This window comes from Cydia strobilella, chromosome 1, assembly GCF_947568885.1.
Source record: "Cydia strobilella chromosome 1, ilCydStro3.1, whole genome shotgun sequence".
In the NCBI taxonomy this organism is placed as follows: Eukaryota; Metazoa; Arthropoda; class Insecta; order Lepidoptera; family Tortricidae; genus Cydia; species Cydia strobilella.
The window spans coordinates 36,500,777-36,521,992 of NC_086041.1; the positions used below are offsets into that span (position 1 = coordinate 36,500,777).

The 21,216-nt window shown below is 39.2% G+C and overlaps 1 protein-coding gene across 1 annotated transcript in view; it reads right to left on the reverse strand.

Annotated features, from left to right (window-relative positions):
• Positions 1–4,469: 4,469 nt before the first annotated feature.
• The window catches only part of LOC134745368 (GRIP and coiled-coil domain-containing protein 1), a 38,985-nt gene continuing 22,238 nt past the window's right edge, over positions 4,470–21,216 (reverse strand). Inside the window, exons 11-12 of the mRNA XM_063679404.1 lie at positions 20,325–20,402; positions 4,470–4,886 (exon numbers count right to left, since the gene is read on the reverse strand). Coding sequence (XP_063535474.1) covers positions 4,715–4,886; positions 20,325–20,402 — 250 coding nt within the window. The 3' untranslated portion in view covers positions 4,470–4,714. The remainder of the gene's footprint in view (positions 4,887–20,324; positions 20,403–21,216) is intronic.

Below are 21,216 nucleotides of genomic sequence, written 5' to 3' on the forward strand. Positions count from 1 at the left end.
TAATGTTTTGCAATAAAGTTCTTATCTATCTATCTATAGTGAATTCTGGTATACCTGTTTGTCTATAAGCCAAGGTATCCGCTTAGGTAGGTACTATCAGGTGGGTCATAAGGTGGGTCGTGGTGTTATATTAATTACCTAAAAGAATATACAAAACCATAGGTGGCGTCAACTCATAACAAAGTCAGGCGCGTTGCCAAAAACCACCAAAACTTCACCTGTTAATTAAAATTTCATAAAACCAGCCTTCCTTCGCGGCGTAACTTAGCTTTATAAGAGATTAGTAAAGAGTAAAAACTGCGGATAATTATACAATAAGTATAAATACCTACACATGCTGCAGGGCGGACACGCTATACATCAAAAATCACTTGCGTTTCTATGTGTGAACGGCACGTCTGTACACGTGTCATGCGTCATTGTGCGAGTAAGTTGCTTAAAATAGTACTGAGCGGTCGGCAAACGGCCGTCAATCTGCTGTCGCGGAGCGAGGTAATTCGAATCGGGGCGGGGCGATGCGTGGCCGTTCTGTATGATAATACTATTACTTATTCTGTGACAATAGGTAAGTTGACGACCGGTCTGGCCTAGTGGGTAGTGACCCTGCCTGTGAAGCCGATGGTCCTGGGTTCGAATCCCGGTAAGGGCATTTATTTGTTCCTGAGTCATGGGTGTTTTATATGTATTTAAATATTTATATATTATATATATCGTTGTCTGAGTACCCATAACACAAGCCTCCTTGGGCTTACCGTGGGACTTAGTTAATTTGTGTAAGAATGTCCCTATAATATTTATTAAAAAAAAAAAAAAAAAAAAAAAGTGGGTTAGTGATAAAATCATGTAACTATACCTACTCATATTCAGAGACGTTGTTAGTTTCGGAGATATTAATAAATTCAACCAGAAATAAGTATTAGCTATAGCAGCCTAGGATTGAGCTTGCAATGCAGATTGGGGGTCGCCCAAACCTTCTAGCGTAGCTAGAGGATATGGCGCCCGGGGCAGTCACCAAATTTGCGCCCCCTGACGACTGACAAAAGTTTCCCTGCTGCTGCCTTTGGCCCATTTTGGCGCCCCCCCTTGGATGGCGCCCGGGGCACTTGCCCCCTCTGCCCCCCCACCCCTAGTTACGCCACTGATCGATATAATAGCATAGCATTCTTTATTATTCTCTAGTCCCCGACACACGCATCATCGGAGTGATTGGACGGGTTTATGCCGCACGTAAAAAGTTTACACCACACCTGAGGTCGGCACTTCGCGCACGCCTGTTTACGCCCTGAATATTGCATAACACCTTTTTAGGGCTCCTAGAGATTTTGTTGCTTATACACATTTTGTTTTACTGAACAAGGGAAAATATAATCGAATTCGCATAATCGATTTCGTATTGTCGCGCGAGTGACTAGAACAAGTGAGTCTAAACCGTAAAATGATTTAATTTTAAGGGAAAATATGTTTAGTTTAGGCGTTTTTTATGATATAGCAGGCCGACGATTACCAAACAGTATATAACCACTACGTTTTGCAACACTGGTGTTGCAAGGCCATTGCCGGCCTTTAAAATGAAAGTAAGCTCCTTTATCGACGTCGATTTTGTTTGGAATTTTTAGATACACATAAAATATTGCGTTCTCGACCATTTCGTAGTGTAGTTATTTTAAGACCTTACCCTTTTCCCGGGGATCCGGCAGACCTCGTCGGCGATGGCGGGATAACTTGGACTCCTTTTTGAGAGGCTGGCCAGATATAGCACTAAACAGACACGAGTGGAAAAAAGGGGAGAGGCCTTTTCCCAGCAGTGGGACACTGAGGGCTCTGAATAATAATAATACCCTTTTTGAAGTTTATATTCACTCCACTTCACTTTTAGACATGATTTTTGCATTTACTGTTTGAAACGCAATTTTTGGCCACCGCACACATAATTCACATTAATATTATTGTCTGTTTAGATTGTTGACTGAAATTGTCAAAATAACCTTCTTTAAGCCAAGATAGATTCGAAAAAAGTATGAACGTTTTGGGTTTATGGTGAAACTAAAACTAAGGCCTCATACGCACGAGCGCTTTTTCGACGCGCGTTAAAAAGCGTTTGAATGCCACAAATGGATACATGTATGAAAATTGTCCATCAAAAAACAGTAATAGGCGGCGCCACCATACACCGAAATACTACCAAAAACAACCTACGTAATTTGGTCGGGTTATTTGTTGCCTTATATGGTTCATGTTATACTCATGTCCCAGAGCCTAACTAGCGCCACCGGAGAGATTAGGAACTATTATTTAAAGCTGAAAGCTATGGATGGTATAGAAAGGATGCCAATCTCTTATGGCAGAATTGTTGCAAAAGTGACCGCTTTCAGCTTTTTGGTAGTATTTCGGTGTATGGTGGCGCCGCCTAATTACTGTTTTTTGATGGACACTTCATACATAGAGATTTGGCTCCTTTATATAGTCTCCATGCTGAAAGCGGTCACTTTTGCAACAATTCTGCCATAAGAGATTGGCGTCCTTTCTATACCATCCATAATGTGTATTTATTCACACGATAGCGGCGGCGCTTTTTATCAAGCGTTGTTGGATTTTCGACTTTATAGCGTTGGTCGTTAAATCGAATTTAGCGTGCGGGCGGATTCAAGCGCTTTTTTAACGCGCGTTAAAAAGCGCTCGTGTGTGTGGCCTGTAATACAGCCTAGAAACTTAGGTCTGCTTAGGTCCAAGATTAGGATATGGTTTTACTGCAAAGTACCCACTTTATGTAGAATGTACCTATATTTTCAAATTTCTGCAGCTAAAAAAATACGCAATGAAAATAAAACAAGTTTTGTATCAATAAAGTAGGAATGTATTTATTATAATACTTTTACAGTACAATGGTGCCACTTTTTCGCACTAGTGCGGGAATGAGCACTTTTCGTGCATATGTCGAAAGTTTAAAGGGCCATATGTACTGTAAAACGTTGTACGATACACGTGCGAAAAGGTAATTCGCAACTCGTGTCGATTTAAAACACTCCCTGAGGTCGTGTTTTAATTTATCGCCACTCGTTTCGAATTTCCTCTTTTCCGCACTTGTATCGTAAACAACTAATTTGTAGTCATTTTAACAAACAATAAGTTACAATAAGTTAAAGAAGATATAGTTAAATACAACCTCATAATAGAAAAATAGTTAGGTTATCAGCATACGTCTCATTATAAATATGAATGATATATATGATTCGTGATAAAATATGGGTTTTTAAGACCTGAAATAAATGATTTTTATTTTTATTATTATTTATTATACTTTCCCAAGGTCTAAATCTAAATATGTGACGTTTTCAATCAAAAGGTACCACATTGTCGCTTACCATGAGGACGAAAATTGCTTGTATCTTCAAAAGAAAATCCTGTCGTAGCGTCATGACAATGTGGTACATTTTGCTTGAAAACGACACATATATTTAAATAAAGGTGCAATGATTAAAAATTTTCATATAAATCGAATATTGGACTAACACCATGAACAAAACAATACTTACACAACATAACAAAGTACAGTCGCCATCAGATATATCGGAGCGGCCGAGGTGCTCACAAATATCTGAACACGCCTCTATTACACCTCTTTATATATATTTTTACATATTCCCAAACCACTCACTTCCACATCCACTTTCAAATTTTTCCTTGTATATTGTTTCTAATTTGTCCTAATTGTTAGTTACTGCCTTTACTGTTCTGAGCTATCTTCTTGCCCTGGGCTCCACGGAAGACCAGCGCTGTAGCATATACCTATATGTTAGAGCATATGCTGAGTGGTGTCCATTTGTAGCCTCTATAGCACCATCAATATTGTAATTATTGCATGTTAGTATAAGCTACTTGTAATTTTACGTGTTAGTGTATAAGATCTTCTTCTTTTTAAATTTGTATGGTGCTGTATGTAGATTTTTACAATAAACGTTTTCTATTATATTCTATTCTATTCTATTGTCAAGGCGCTAGGTGCGTGTTCAGATATTTTTGAGCACCTCGGCCGCTCCGATATATCTGATGTCGACTGTACATATACTATAGTGTAATTTTAGTTTCTCTATTTATCGATGATTCTCTTGTTAGTAATAATTTGATATTTATGGAATGAAAAAGCAAAGTATTATGTACAAAAAAATCTATCTACGATTCTTAAAGATTGTTCCCGGATATTTCTTTATTTTTCTCAACGTAAAATTTTTGTTTACTAATTATTATTTCGGCGATATAATTAATTCCTAAATATTTTAACATAATGCCAGGGATACACTACGCGTCACTTCACAGACGTCGCCGGTGACACGTGATGGATAAATAATTACCACTATTTCGCCGAAATGGCAGGACGCCATCATGAAGCCTCGTGAACGTCAGCTGCCGCTCCTCACAACCTATTTTATGGAACCATTACATCTATATCACCTATATATTTGTGGTGGTGTTTGACGACCGGTCTGGCCTAGTGGGTAGTGACCCTGCCTGTGAAGCCGATGGTCCCGGGTTCGAATCCCGGTAAGAGCATTTATTTGTGTGATGAGCACAGATATTTTTTCCTGAGTCATGGTTGTTTTCTATGTATTTAAGTATTTATATATTATATATATCGTTGTCTGAGTACCCATAACACAAGCCTCCTTGGGCTTACCGTGTGTGTACCTAAGAATGTCCTATAATATTTATTTATTTATTACAATGTAGATATGACCATGTCCTTCTCTCGGGTGGTGAAGTGTAGAACAGCAGCGATGGCGTTGAGCATGTGTCGTCGTCCGGCGTAGTCCGTGGACAAGAGATACGCCATCACGACGTTCTTCAGGTACTCCAGGTTGGCGCCCTCGCGGGACTGGCTTCTTCGCAATCTGGAACGAAATACTAATTATTTGTTACTAGCTTTTGCCCGCGACTTCGTCTGCGTGGACTTAGTAACAGCAGCTAAAGAAAGTAATTATGTATAGCGCCTGGAAAAATTCTCATAGCAATTCAATTTGAGCATGTTATGCACACAAATTAGCAGGCACTTCGTTTATTATCTCAATTCCACCCCGCTTTTTACTTTCTTAAGGGACGATTTTCGGGATAAAAACTATCCTATGTCCTTCTCAGGGATTCAACCTATCTCTATGCCAAATTTCATCTAAATCGATTCAGGGGTTTAAGCGTGAAGAGGGAACACACAGACAGAAAGACAGAGACAGACTTTCGCATTTAAAATATTAGTATGGATACTTCCATATTCCGAGAAAAATAGTTGACCCATAAAAGACTGCGCGATTTAATTGACGCCATAATGTTTGATAAGAGGCATTACTTTCTACTAGAAATTAAAGCAAGAAAACAATTTAATCTCCCATCCTGACAAAAATTGTATGACTAAATTTTTTTATAAGTTTTAAGATCACATTGAAGAATACGTTTTATTTCAAATAGTTTACTGAAAACTTCTATATTTAGTGCCTTAGGTACATCGTATTATACATCATAATCAACACCAAAATTATACAAATAAGTTTACAGTAATAAAATTATAAATACATACAATTGTTATAATAATAGTTCACTGATAGAGAACTCTTTATTCTAACAACGAATAATATCCAAAGGAGAATGGGCAATTTGTACCATGGATGTATACTGTTGAGACATATCTCGTTTGAAAGGGCTTACGAATAGCATTATTTTGTTGTATGACACCAACTTTGGATTACGTGCAGGGACAGAGCTATTTAAAAAAAAGTGTGGCGCATATAAACTGTTGTTTTACAAAATACTTGTTTTGTAGCCAGTTGTTAGGTGTTTTATATAAAAGAATATGCGAAATGCTACACTTCTGTATACCAACACCTACGTTTAAGTACGTACAGGACTGGAATTAATTGATAAAACATATGCTTGAATTAAAAAACTGTTATGAAACCCTGAAACTTACTTGTATACACAAGCCATATATAACACTGAAAAGGCATTATTATAAGCTATTTTTTTTTAAATATAGTCGGACTCAAATCCATGCAGGAGCGGAAATAAGACTAGTTTATTAGTTAATTAATTGTGGTAAATGACGCTTTGTTTGTTCTACCCGACACTAGATGGAGCTTTGGTAGGAGAATGGGCAACTTTTACTATTGGTATATATAATTGAGACATATCTTATTTGGAAGGTCTTACTTTTAGCATTAATAACTTATATGACACCAAACTCCGAAAGTGTCCAGGGAAGATGCTATTCATGATTTTGATCATGCACTGCGGCGTAAACTGGAACTAATAAAATGACATTCATATAAGGTTACTTTTGTAACCATTTACATCACTTTGCATGCCTGAAATATAATGAAAAACTACGTTATTATTTTTCGTGAATAGTTCCTGCTGAATAAATCGCATTAAACTACTTAAGTATGTATTTTCAAATTCTCTCTAGTACTGACATCTTGCGTGCAATAGAAGAACCGAATGAGCGGCTAATGCTGGATCCATATAGTCGCTTTTAAAAGCTCAAAAATATAACCAAAAACTAAGACTTCGCGTATTTATATCGCGCTAAAAACTTAATATGAACTTAGTTCAACATTAAATAAGATTCCTAAGCAATAAATAAGTAAATAATGTTTTTATGAAATACCACAATTATTTGTTTAACGGCAAGAAAATATAATCTAAGTACATACATATAATCACGCCTGTTTTCCGGAGGGGTAGGCAAAGAGACCACGGACTTGCATTCCACTCGCTACGATCCTGACACTTTCGCTTCCTTCACTTTCATAACATTCCACATACACGTTCGCCGGTTTAGGGTGCTCTTGACCTGGACTTTCTTCAGGTTTTCCCCGATCTGATCAGAGAAAGTCCGACGAGGTCTGCCCCTTCCAACTCCCGTTTCTACCTCTCCCTTATACACCCTCTATGTTAGCCTTCTTTCACTCATTCCTTCCACGTGTCCAAACCATAATCTAAGTTTCTATGTTAATAAAAGTAGTCGTAAGAAGGTTTTTCATTTCTCTCTCTGCAGGAGAATGGTGCTTATGTACAAGTGAAACATTTGGGTTTGCGTTACGCGCTACCTATTATTTTCTTCCGTTTGCCATATAAAGCAGGATAAAATTCACGGAGTGAATGTATTGCATCAGGGACTTTTTGTAGAGGAAGTTAACTATTTCCCAAGTCGATGGTATTTCTTTTAGCTGTATTTCTTTCACTCATATATATTATATTAAATAAAACCTTTTGAATACTTTAAACATCTTTAATTCATGCAAATTGAAAAATAATTCACGCCATACTTTTCTTTTCTTCACGCACAAGTATTAGCAGGACGAGTGAACAATTCAATATAAAGCGAACCTTGGTAATAAGTGTGAATACGTGCATCCAGATTTGGAAATGCATGGCTAGTGCGCTAATCTCGGACCATTTGCAAAAGGTTCGCATAGGGCCTCCGCCAGCTGGCGCGGGTGCACGGAGCGGGTGGGCGGGTCAACGAAAAACAGTATGAGCAAGCTAACTAGTGCGGACGTCTACATACTATGGCCCCCCACGCGTGCGCCCGGCCCGTGCCCGCTTCATGCACCCGCGCCAGCTAGCTGACGCGTCTGGTCTGATAGATGGTGCGGGTGCATTCTTGTCTTGCCGGATTTCTGTTTGGCCGGATTTACTTAACACTTTAACTGCCTCTCGCTTTTACTACTGCCGTGGATTGATACGTCCGTGCATTACAGGTAATGCACAAATGTATAGAGCCATCCATTTCTGACGGGCGCAAGAGACTTAGGTACCTTACTTGAAAGGTTACTTGGCAGCGTACGCTATATTACCTAAAATGTGTTCATGGCGTTGTTCCGAGTTCTTTAGTTCTTGGCGTTCATAAAGCTAATAGCACACGCCGGTCCGATGTGCGAGCGAGAGGCAGATCTTTGTGCTCCCAAATATCTGAACACGCCTCTTTTGTCAAGGAGTGCGTGTTCAGATATTTGTGAGACCTTGCCCGCTCTATCTGATGGCGACTGTACATGCATAACCCTTAGGCCAATTCGAACGTGCACCTGACATGAAACCGATATTAGAATAATATTGGAATCAAATCATTCGCGCGTTCATTTTCCTCAGACTTGTCCGCTCATCTATTAGAGCCACCGCACACTAGTTTCCAGTGTCGGCGTCTTGTCAACTCTATGGTTGCTGCTTGACGCAACGTTGGCGCAACAGTGCAGCGACGCAATTTTGCATAGCGCTGACTAGACGCCGAAGCTCAAAAGACGCTAGTGTAGGGTGGGCCTTAGTACGAGCAAGATTGCCGTGCGAATGACAGCTTAACTGATATGATTCCAAAATTATTATACTATCGGTTTGATGTCAAGTGAGCGTTCGAATCCTTTAGACACAATGCCAAAAACGCAAAACGCCATTCATACGCGAAACGCCAAAGACGTGTATTGCCAAATTCTGTTAATGCCAAACACGTGGAATGCCAAAGTTGTATAAAAACCAAATACGCATAATGCCAAAAGCTAATGACACCCAGCAAATTATTTGATATCATCCAAACCTTGTTTTTGTTTTTGTACGAAACCCCTCGACCCTTTCTAGACGGAGCACCGCTTCGCGGGGCTCCTATTCGTGGGCGGTTTGCCCTTCGGGCATCTAAAGCTACCTAACGAACCTAACCTACCTATCTACCTACGCTTTTTTCCACAAAGTGTAATGTTTTCACGGATGTCACACTAAATCAATAGGTAGGTAGGTTAGGTTCGTTAGGTAGCTTCAGATGCCCGAAGGGCCAACCGCCCAGAAATAGGAGCCCCGCGAATCGGGGCTCCGTCTAGTTAAGTTGCGAAGGATATGTACTCATACAAAAATTGAAAAATCTTGGAAACAGATTGATCTGAACTCTGACAGTGATCTGGCGTTTTGCGTTTTTGGCATTATGCGTTTTTTTGGGGCATTCTTCGTATTTGGCGTTATGCGTATTTTTTTTTTAAATTATGCGCAACGACAAAATGGCGTTTTGCGTTTAGACGCAACCCCCTTTAGACGCATAATGCCAAATTATGCGTCTAAAGGGGGTTGTTTCTATGTCCCTCTTAGCATCAAGATAGCAGTGTCCGGCAAAAAGGTAGTCAGAAGAATATATAGTTAAGTGGATGCGGTGTTCAAATTGCCCGCTTACCTACTTCTGTCGTAAACGGTTCTCTACACCACGTTCACAAAAGATTGATTTTTAGGCTCAAACTCACGTTGCGTTACATTTGTCCATAAGTACCTAAATACTAATCCAAGTCCTACCGTAGGACCTAAAATCTTCTGTGATAGTAGTACAGAAATAAATACTGTTGACATTCCGTCAACAGTATTTAATATAATAATTACACTAAAACAATTCATGTGCATTTAAAATACAGAACCAATATACATATGAGTCAAATGTACCTAGGGTACCTAAGTATTCCAATGAAATATAATTGAAAAGAAGAAATATATTAGTACCAGTAGTACGACCTACCTGTACCTATGGCCTGTACGTATATACCTAATAGTTAATGTTCGGACCATTGGTTCTGTATTCTATGCACATCATGATTTATTCTTTTTTAACTTTCTTTGACTAAACAAGTACACATTTTATTTGCTTTTTTCTTGAACTCGATTCTGCTCGATTTTTCTTGCATCGATGCTTCCTTGTTCTTGCCGTAAGTTTCTGAAAGTATAATTAACAATTTATATCTTGTTTTTTGATATGTTTGAAGGCGGTTTCTTTTTATTAAAATCAGTTATATTTATTCGTTTTTAATTTAAGTAGGTACCGTCAGACAATTTTTTTATGACTATGGTCAAAGATTGTAAAAAGTACACAGCTTACCTACTTAGTAAGTTACTACTAGGTATTTATTATGAGGGACGCAACAATCTGCAAGACTCGTTCCTGTCTGGTCAAACAGTCATGTCACTAAACAGTTTTGCGCTTCGGGTACGTTTCATCAAGAAGTTCCTTCAATTCCACATGGAACTCTTCATCCAAGCTGGACCTTGACACAAATGTTCCTTAAAAACCTTACTTGCGTCAGGCTTGCGTAACCTTACTTACAAATCGCCAAATCTTTTCTTCTTAGTAGAAATAGGGTACAAAGCGCAACAAAGGTACTCGTCCCTTAAGCTTGTAATGTATCTACATGATAGATAGATAGGGCGATAGTGCCTACTAAACTACGGAACCCTACACTGAGCATGGCCCGACATGCTCATGGTCGATTTTTACTAAGAACGAATGTTTACTACAACTTGCTTACTAGTACTTACTTTTAGTATCAGATTGGAGTCGACCAGAGTCGACAAAATTGGGCGTCGTTGTCATTCCGGGGTGTGGGGATTTCACCGCATGAAAAAGAGACATAATACAGTGAATTCTTGTTGTTCTATCAAAGTTGACATTATAGTATTTCTCAAGAACGATGGGTACGGTGACAGGTGTCACCTACATACATTTTATAACCTTAAAACGCCAAATCTCACAAAATTGTACTGAGATGACATCTGTCAGCGTACCCTTCGTGTTTGAAAAATACTGTAATAAAATACATTATCTACGCAGACTCGCAGTCATCTTTGATTCCACTTTTTGAGTAAGGACAGATTCATTCTTAACCCGCTGGAATCAATATACCAATGGTATAAATTAAAAAATGTTTAATTTACACTTATATAAGGTATTTTCATTTTTGTAAGTATAAGATGTATAAAATAAAAAGAAACAAAAAAAAATTGTTTGAACTGAGGGTCGCGCGTTATGCTTATTTCAAAGGCGTACTACGGTAAAATGTCTGTACCTAAATGGTCAAAGGACAGGGTTTTCTTTATTGAAACGCATAATTTTGTCTTACCTATTTTCACATAGCATAAAATCTGTTGACATAACAACGTTTCGCATAAAATATTGATTAACATTAATTAAATACCCTAATTTTTGTGCGCCTGTAAGCTTGTTTACCTAAAAACTTTATGTATGGCTTAAATACTGGTTATGTTTTACAACATTTTTGTACCGAAACCTTCTACAAGCATAATCCGTATAGCCTAAATTTTAATAACCTAAAACTTACAATACTAATATGAAAGTTACCTAATATCTAACATCTAGCCGCTGACCCCTATGATGTTAAAAAAAACCCCCAAATTCCTCATGCAATCCTGATACTGGATTCGACCTTGACAAGAATGTTACTTAAAAATAGGTACAGTAAAAATCGTTCCACTCTGGTCAACATCAGCAGTTCCACTTCATCATACGTCACTTTTTTGAATAAAACTGCTTGATATGGTATTAAAAATTCCTCATGAAACCCATCATCAGAACTGGACCGTATGCATTGCTTAACAAACTTAACGAAGGAGACAAATCGCAAAATGTGAAATAGGTACACGTCACCGTCAACGCAAGCTCCTGGTGACACGCCTTGGTACGGAGTGAAACATGTCTAGCGTTTTTCGACTAAAATACGTGAGTGACCCTTTATTAATATATTTAATAGGTACACATCGTTGAAAAGTTCCGTTTTGATTATCCGCAGTTCTACTTCATCAAATTGCCCTTTTTTTAATGCAAATGTTTTGTGGGTTATGTATGCCTATAAGAATCAAGGAGTTCCCTCAATTCTGCGTGAATGCATCCATCACCAGAATTGGCTTTTGACAAAAATAGGACCAACTTGGAACTATCATAATAATCATAGGATAGGATAGGGTGGTTTACATGCAGCAGCAGTTTACATATACCTTTCCGGCACGATTCTTAAAAGTATAGCTAACAAATACAATTAATTTAACATTAAAATATAAGTCACAAACTGAAAAAAAAACCGGACAAGTGCGAGTCGGACTCGCCCACCGTGGGTTCCGTAATTTTTAGTATTTGTTGTTATAGCGGCGATAGAATTACATCATCTGTGAAAATTTCAACTGTCTAGCTATCACAGTTCATGAGATACAGCCTGGTGACAGACAGACAGACAGACAGACGCACAGACGCACAGACGGACAGAGGAGTCTTAGTAATAGGGTCCCGTTTTTACCCTGTGGGTACGGAACCCTAAAAACCAACCCAATGTCAACCAACCTTACATAATATTCCTACAATTTTATTAAGAACTAGCGACCCGCCCACGCTTCGCACGAGTGCAATGCTGATCGTATTATACATATAAACCTACCTCTTGAATCACTCTATGACTTTGTTTTATACTATGTAGTGATAAGTACATATGTACAAAGTCCGTTTAAAATTATCAAATAATCTTGGAAAAAAAAAACTTCACAAAATAATTTTAATGCTAATACAATTATTTATGACCATAATATATGTAAATCTCATAACAATTAGCCCCAAGACGTAAAATACCTAGGTACTACTCGTAGTCGTGGATTAGTACCATTCTGGTCTTCGTGAGGAGTTCCATTTCACCACTTAAGGAAACTTTACTCATTCAGCCGCTTGTCCCTAACAACAAAACTAACAAAAAAATCACTGGGTATTGAACCCACGCCTTAAGTCTTCAAGAGGTATAATGTGCTTCATTGTGTAGACACAAACATACTTATGGGAACGTACACTTGCGTAATAGGTTTACCGACACAAAGGGCTAAAATGGGTGACGAGTGTCGAACCCACGCCTTAAGTATGCAAGAGGTATAATGTGCTTCATTGTGTAGACACACACTTATGGGAACGTACACTTGCGTAGGTTTACCGACACAAAGGGCTAAAGCGGGTGTCGAACCCACGCCTTAAGTATCCAAGAGGTATAATGTGCTTCATTGTGTAGACACACACTTATGGGAACGTACACTTGCGTAGGTTTACCGACACAAAGGGCTAAAGCGGGTGTCGAACCCACGCCTTAAGTATGCAAGAGGTATAATGTGCTTCATTGTGTAGACACACACTTATGGGAACGTACACTTGCGTAGGTTTACCGACACAAAGGGCTAAAGCGGGTGTCGAACCCACGCCTTAAGTATGCAAGAGGTATAATGTGCTTCATTGTGTAGACACACACTTACTTATGGGAACGTACACTTGCGTAGGTTTACCGACACAAAGAGCTAAAGCGGGTGTCGAACCCACGCTTTAAGTCTCCAATACTACCAATAGGTATAATGTGCTTCATTGTGTAGAGACATACATACAAACTTACTTATAGGTAGACTTATAGGTACAGAAGACAAATCGCCAAACGTGAAGTACGTGTAATTTTATATCCGCAACGCAGGCTTCGTCAGGTGAACACAAACTCACAATCAGCTACAGGCTTCGTCACAAAATAATACAGAAATAAGATTTGCAACTGGCTTCGTCAACTTACTTACTATAAGAGTTTTGAATGATTCTCGGTTAGTTTCACTAGACTTATATTGACCGGGATATATCGCCGAAATATCGGGAGCTCATAAACAGTACAAAAGGTAATCACGGTCTATAACCCGGTCAACTTACTTATTCTAAAATTATACGTTAAAAAACCCTACAAACAAAACACACCCTCTAACTCGCCGCCAGCAGGCAGTGTGCCTAGCAGGCTGGCCGGATTTCCCAGTTGAATGGCGTTGCTAATTATCTGGGCAAAATACTGGCTAGCCCTTTGGTCACCCGTGGGCCGTGGCATCCACCAAACGCGACGCCAAACCCTTATAGATGTAGAGTTTAGGTTCTAGTCAATATAAGAAGTTCCACTTTATCAAATGTCGGGCTCGCGCACGAATGGTTCCGTACCGTTACGCAAAAAAATCGGCCAAGTGCGAGTCGGACTCGCGCACGAAGGGTTCCGTATCATTACGCAAAAAGGCAAAAACAAACCGGACAAGCGCGAGTCGGACTCGCTCACCGAGGGTTCCGCTTTTTAGTATTTGTTGTTATAGCGGAAACATAAATACATCATCTGTGAAAAGTTCAACAGTCTAGCAATCACGGTTCATGAGATACAGCCTGGTGACAGACAGACGGACAGACAGACGGACAGACAGACAGACAAACAGACAGATGGACAGACAGACGGACATACAGACGGACAGACAGACGGACAGTGGAGTCTTAGTAATAGGGTCCCGCTTTTACCCTTTGGGTACGGATCCCTAAAAATCACGTTTGTCGTATGGGAGCCCCACTTAAATATTTATATAATTCTGTTTTTAATATTTGTTGTTATAGCGGTAATAGAAATACATCATCTGTGAAAATTTTAACTGTCTAGCTATGACGGTTCATTAGATACAGCCTGGTGATAGACAGACGGACAGACAGACGGACAGACAGACAGACAAACAGACAGATGGACAGACAGACGGACATACAGACGGACAGACAGACGGACAGTGGAGTCTTAGTAATAGGGTCCCGCTTTTACCCTTTGGGTACGGATCCCTAAAAATCACGTTTGTCGTATGGGAGCCCCACTTAAATATTTATATAATTCTGTTTTTAATATTTGTTGTTATAGCGGTAATAGAAATACATCATCTGTGAAAATTTTAACTGTCTAGCTATGACGGTTCATTAGATACAGCCTGATGACAGACAGACGGACAGACAGACGGACAGACAGACAGACGGACAGTGTAGTCACAGGGTCCCGCTTTTACCCTTTGGGTACGGATCCCTAAACTTCATCAACCTTTGCACCATGTACGAACCCGCGCGGGCGTCAGACCCCCTCTCCCTAATGCGACGTCCCACTTGTCTAATAAAGGCAATAGCCTCTGACCCCCAGCACCCAGTAGTCTCAAACGCCAGGGGTACAAAATAATAATTACCGGCCAGGTTCGCGTACTTATCCCGCTTTTTGACCGCGGTAAAATCTGCCGCGGCACCAGCTGTCCGCACAGTTCGGCCGAGGTGTAAGGCCGCGAAAGTGCTAACGCACGTGGCGTCCCACAGCAGGCACTTACCCCTCTGCCACGGCACCAAAGTCAAGCCGTCCGGCCTTTTGCCATCGGTGCGGCAGAGGCCCGGCTGCTCCAGGACACAGGGGATGTTGGCGGATATTAAGGCCCTCCTTACGATGTCATTGAGAGCGTGGTGACGCGGAAACCTCCCCGAACAGCGACAACAACTCAAAGCGTGATGGCCATTCGCCTCCACCATGGAAATTATAAATATCGCACATGTCTATAAGTAATACATAATATCGATTTAAGAAAAAACGTATATGTCATTTATATTTTTTTCATGAATCCATAGAGGTGTAGAATTTTGGGATTTATATTGTAAAGGCCTCTTTAGACCTTGCAAAAATTGCATACGATTTTAGATTACTTACTTTACTGCTAAATGGGTCAACTAATTTAATTATTCGATCAAATACCGAAATGTACCTAATGCAAATCTAAATAAAAAAATAAACAAATCGCACGCAATTATAGGTGAGCTCACCTATAAAGGTGAGGCCCTAAAGCGGATTGGTTTCTGCTTAAGTTTAAAAAGTTGGGCTTCATCATGGGTCTCTTCTTGGGTCATTAACTCGATACCTACAGCATATATTATGTACAATCACAATACAATATTCACGGTCGCAACTAAAACTTCTGTTTGGCCTGATGGTGACTAAATGTGAATGCCTTCTGGCGTCAAGTCTCCGCTTTTTGTACTTTGTGGATTATGCGAGCTACAGCACTGAAAAGTAGATGTTATAGGTACTAATTTTTTTTTTTTTTTTTTTTATACCACGTCGGTGGCAATCAAGCATACGGCCCGCCTGATGGTAAGCAGTTACCGTAGCCTATGAACGCCTGCAACACCAGAGATATTACACGCGCGTTGCCGACCCTTTAAAAACCTGTACACTCCTTTTTTGAAGAACCCCATACTGTAGCCCCTCGGGAAAACCTCGGCAGGGAGCTCATTCCACAGCCGAAGCGTACGCGGGAGGACTAATGCGTCCCGTACAAGTTAAACATTTAGTTCAAGTATCTCAGAATTAATATTTATTTTGCTATGAAGCCTATGAACAACTCTGTTACCATAAAAACGTATTAAATCTATTGTCAACATTTTTGATTGTCAGATCCGTTGCCCGCTGCGTACTTACCTATATCGCATAAAACCACCGCGCGCTTTATAGTTGTCCTGTCCATGGCGCTGTGGGTGGACACGACCAGTTACCACACCACATATTGCATTTACTGTATTCTCTGTGTCCATAAAGTGTTTACTACTACTACTACTACTACTACTACTACTCATTGGTATTTTCCCCCTCATGAGAACTCCTAAGTCCTAACAAGTAAACGCTTCTAATGAAAATACGCAAAAGGCAGTCATATAAACAATTTTATTATTATTAGAAAATCCATAAAGCGCTTTTTGAACAGAGCAAAGATGCGCTACATTTACATGTCACGTAAAATGTTTGTAGACATTTTTGGAAGTAAGTATAATTTATTAATACAATGATTTATTTAGAAATATAGGTACCTACCAATTAATTCATTGTCAGACCATCAATTGACGCGGCAGGTATATAGTAAAAGTATGAATCCGATGAATGAATATAAGTCCTCTAATATGGCCAGTGAAATTCTGAAAACAATAGCAAGTAAAATAATTAGGCATGACAGTCCATTTCCAAGGTTGCGTACCTATATCAGAAGACTCAAAAGTAGATAATGTATGAATATGTTCGAATACCTTAAGTGGCAGTGGGCGGGGCACATTGCTCGCAGAACTGATGGCCGGTGGGGCTGGAAGGTTCTGGAGTGGCGTCCGCGTACCGGAAGACGAACTGCCGGTAGGCCTCCAACGAGATGGAGTGACGACCTGGTGAAAGTCGCGGAAATTCGGTGGTTGCGAGCGGCACAGGATCGGTCGGAGTGGCGAGCCTTGGGGGAGGCCTATGTTCAGCAGTGGACGTCTATCGGCTGACATGATGATGTTCGAATACCACGTGTAATTAAAAAGGACGGCGACGACAGGGAAAAAAATATCCTTCGACCCACTGTGGTACAAAACAGTAGGACCACAGGTATTTTTCCCCCGTAAACGCTCCGTTCTAAACAGGGGTCTACGGATAATGAATTTTTACCCGCGGTCCCTTCGCAGTCGCACTATTTCTCTTGCAAAAAAGATTTCCTTTCCGTTCACTGCATTTCCTTCTCAACTTAATTAGACGGAGCCCCTCTATTTTTGGGGGGTTTGCCCTTCGGTACGACATTCAGACGTACTCTTGAGTAAACTACTATTGAAACTCTTACAACTCGAACCTAACCTACCTATTGATTTAGTGTGACGTCCGTGAAAACATTACACTTTGGGGAAAACCGCGTAGGTAGGTAGGGACGTTAGGTTTCCCGGTGATGGGTCCTAATGGGCAGCTGCTGGTGGGGTTGCGGATGAGTGACGCCGCGTGCCCGTGACTCCACCCCAAAGGCAGAGAGACGAACACCCCAGGTTTTTTAGTGAGTAGATACCTCACATATCCTCAGTGTCTCCCCCTGGCGCTGGGGTTACCCGTAGATCCACTGGCGAACAATTGTGGGTCTACGGAAAAAAAAACCGTGGACCCACTGTGGTACAAAACAGTGGAACCACGGGTAATACGCGGATAATACGATATATCAAATACCTAGGTGTATTGGAACTTATTTTTTGAATACTTTTTAAATAGCACTTTTTATTGAAATTACCTTCATGTAGAATTGTGAGCCTTCGTTTTTATCCATGGAGACGATCACTATTATAGGAGCTATACGAAAAAATAATACTTTCATATACAACCATTGTAACAACAACTCATAATATTACCCCGATTACGCGTTATTTACCTAGTGAAGATCATCAAAGAGCATAGGTATATATGTAGTGGGGTACTCGCTGAGATACATCGGGTTTGAAATAAATCAATGGAATGTCTTTCGGTTGGAAAAAATTCTAGCTCATTTAAAATACGCTATTTTGTACATAATGACAATGTTCATTATTTTAAATTGCATGTTACATTGAGCGTCATCTTGACATTACTTTAGAAAGTCCATAGACATTGGTCAACTATTTATATATTTTTTTAATGATGGAGTAAGACTGACGAGATTACCGCACTTTAGAAATGCTTTACGTCAAGTTGAATTTTGCCTTGTAGCGACATCTAGCGGTGAGTAGAAAAATGAAGGCGTAATTAACTACAATTAATTCACTCATTAAATAGTTATATTTCGATTCCTGCAAGCGTATGACCTCAGCTATATTATACGAAAAATAGCTTATACAGATACTTTTTACATGATATACATGGCATGTGTATACACTGTTATTCCGCTGTACAGCAAGTCATTTTTAGTATGACGATTTTTTTAAACTGTTAATTGAATCCCTTTAAATACTTTATTGTTGGTGTTGATACAAGGAACATAAAGCATTCTTCATATCCTTTCTATTAAAATACGCTACAACTTATTATATCAAGCGTCTTATGAAAAATAACTGCTTATGTGCGCAACTTTTTTTTTTGTATAGCTCGGTCCCTGCAAGTTGTCTAAGGTTGGTGCCATACTATAAAATGATACTACGATTAAGAGCTTTAAAACGACATATGTCTCAACAGTATACATCCATGGTACACTTCCCATACTAAAGTGCCCATTCTCCTTTAGTAAATATTTTTTTAAGTTAAACAAAATGCTCATTAGAATAACTTTATAGTCACAAAAATAAAAATTACATTTAAAATTTGTGTGTATTTCATAAATAAATAACCACTTCTAGTTGGTCCCTATTTAAATGACGCAAACTTTTGAACACAATGGTAAGAAACACTATAATATTGATACGCCTCGCCAGCGACTCACACACACTCACTTAGCGAGTTTTAACACAGACAAATGAATAGTTGGATATATGGTCGAAAAAAATTATGGGCCCTGGAGGGAAAGTGCCTTAAAAACTTAAGTTCGCTTATTTTACTTAAAGGAAACATTCTTTTATTTTTTTAAAGAAACAAAACTGCATTTCCTCCAGGGCCCATAATTTTCACACTGGTGACTGAAGGTTTATAAATTCAATTTTGTTTGATTTTTATATTTATCATTATCACAATGAGGCAAACAATTCAATCACAATCACAAAATATAGGTAACCAAAGCGTACCACATTCAAAATAACGCGGCTCTCACCAAGGCAACGTTCAAAGTATGTTCAAAGGATGGATGAGAGATTACAATTAGCCTCATTCATGAAGTTTATATTTGAACGAAATATGTTTTATTCGGATGTTTGTTACCGTTATATCATGTTACAAATGCATTTCCGTTTTTAAATTACCATTTAATTACTCAAAATTGGCAACGTAATACAGACATAAGAAGGAGAACAAACGTAATAGACGCCTTACAACACTGTAGAAAACTAAAATGGAAGTGGGCAGGCCATGTGGCACGAATGAGCAAGGACAAATGGGCAAATAAAGTAACTACGTGGCCAGGACCACTCGGTAACCGAACTCGTGGAAAACCGAAAGAGAGGTGGGCAGACGAGATAGTTAGAGCTGCTGGAAAGGACTGGATTACAAAGGCAACGGATAGAGATACTTGGAAGGATATGGAGGAGGCCTTTACTCGTAGAGAGGTCCTTAAATAATCATTTAAAAAATAATAATAATAATGTGCATTTTATTAATTTATATATATTTTTCTGTGTAAAGAAAAATGTACTAAATGTGAAAAAGTAAAATTAAAAAAAATATATATATATTAAACTAAACTATGAAATGGAAATGTAAATTCGGAATGTTAATTATGTAAGATATAGAAATGCATGAAATGAAATTTTAATTTTAATTATTAAGAAATGAAACTGTAAATTATGTTTGTTTATTAAGGAATAAAGAGGCTATAATATAAAAAAAAAAATGTTTTATTCGGATGTTTGTTACCGTTATATCATGTTACAAATGCATTTCCGTTTTTAAATTACCATTTAATCACTTAAAATTATAAATAAAAAGTACAAAAATTTGCCCGCGAAAAGCTAGTGAGCGAAACGCTCGAAACGCCACGTGACGTCACGCGTTCGACAGATTAGTGTCATTAGTAGCAAACGTAAGTTGGGCCGCCCAACGTGTGACGTCATCACGCTCTGGCGAATTCGCGCCACAAAATTATGAGCGTTTCAACCGCTCAAAAATTTTCAACATTTTAAATATTTTTTTATAAAATAATTTTAAGGTTTACAAAAGTATTTTTATCATTTCCGGTGTTCCAACGATATAAATTATGAATCCAAAAATAAAAATAAATTCATGCATGGAGCTAATTATGTGGTTTACCTGTCTATCTCTTCTTTGAGTGTTCTGATAACTTCTTTAAATCGCTCCTTCTCTATGGTCGCGTCGCGCTGGTGATCTCTGTAATAGTATGTCATGTTTTTAACACGCTTTTATTAGATCGACCTGTATGTAACTATGTAATGGAATCTAAGGTAACTAATTAAACCATCTTCCCGGTTTCCGATGAAGCTGAAAATTTGCATACGCATGTAAGTCGCGTGACAATGCAATATTCATACAGGCTACAGGGGGGCTACAGTATGGGGTTCTTCAAAAAAGGAGTGTACAGGTTTTTAAAGGGTCGGCAACGCGCGTGTAATATCTCCGGTGTTGCAGGCGTTCAAAGGCTACGGTAACTGCTTACCATCAGGCGGGCCGTATGCTTGATTGCCACCGACGTGGTATAAAAAAAAAAAAAATATTATGATACCATCGAGCTGATCTGATGATGAACTCTGTGATTAAACGTTTATGAGTTATTTACGAAAAACTATAAAAAGGATTGGGTATGGCAGAAGAGACATCAGAGCCAAGTGAATGCAGTGGAAATGAGAGCGTTAAGAAGTGTGTGTTGTGTGAGATTACAAGATAGAATTAGGAACAGTGTGATAAGGGAAAAGTGTGGACTGAGCGAAGATGTAGTGACAAAAATTGAGAAAGGTATGTTGAGATGGTTTGGACACGTGGAAAGTATGAGTGAGAGAAGGCTAACAAAGAGAGTGTATAAGGGAGAGGTAGAAACGGGAGTTGGAAGGGGCAGACCTCGGCGGACTTTCTCTGATCAGATCGGGGAAATCCTGAAGAAAGGCCAGGTCAAGAGCACCCTAAACCGGCGAGCGTGTATGAGGAATGTTATGAAAGTGAAGGAAGCGAAAGAGGTATGTCAGGATCG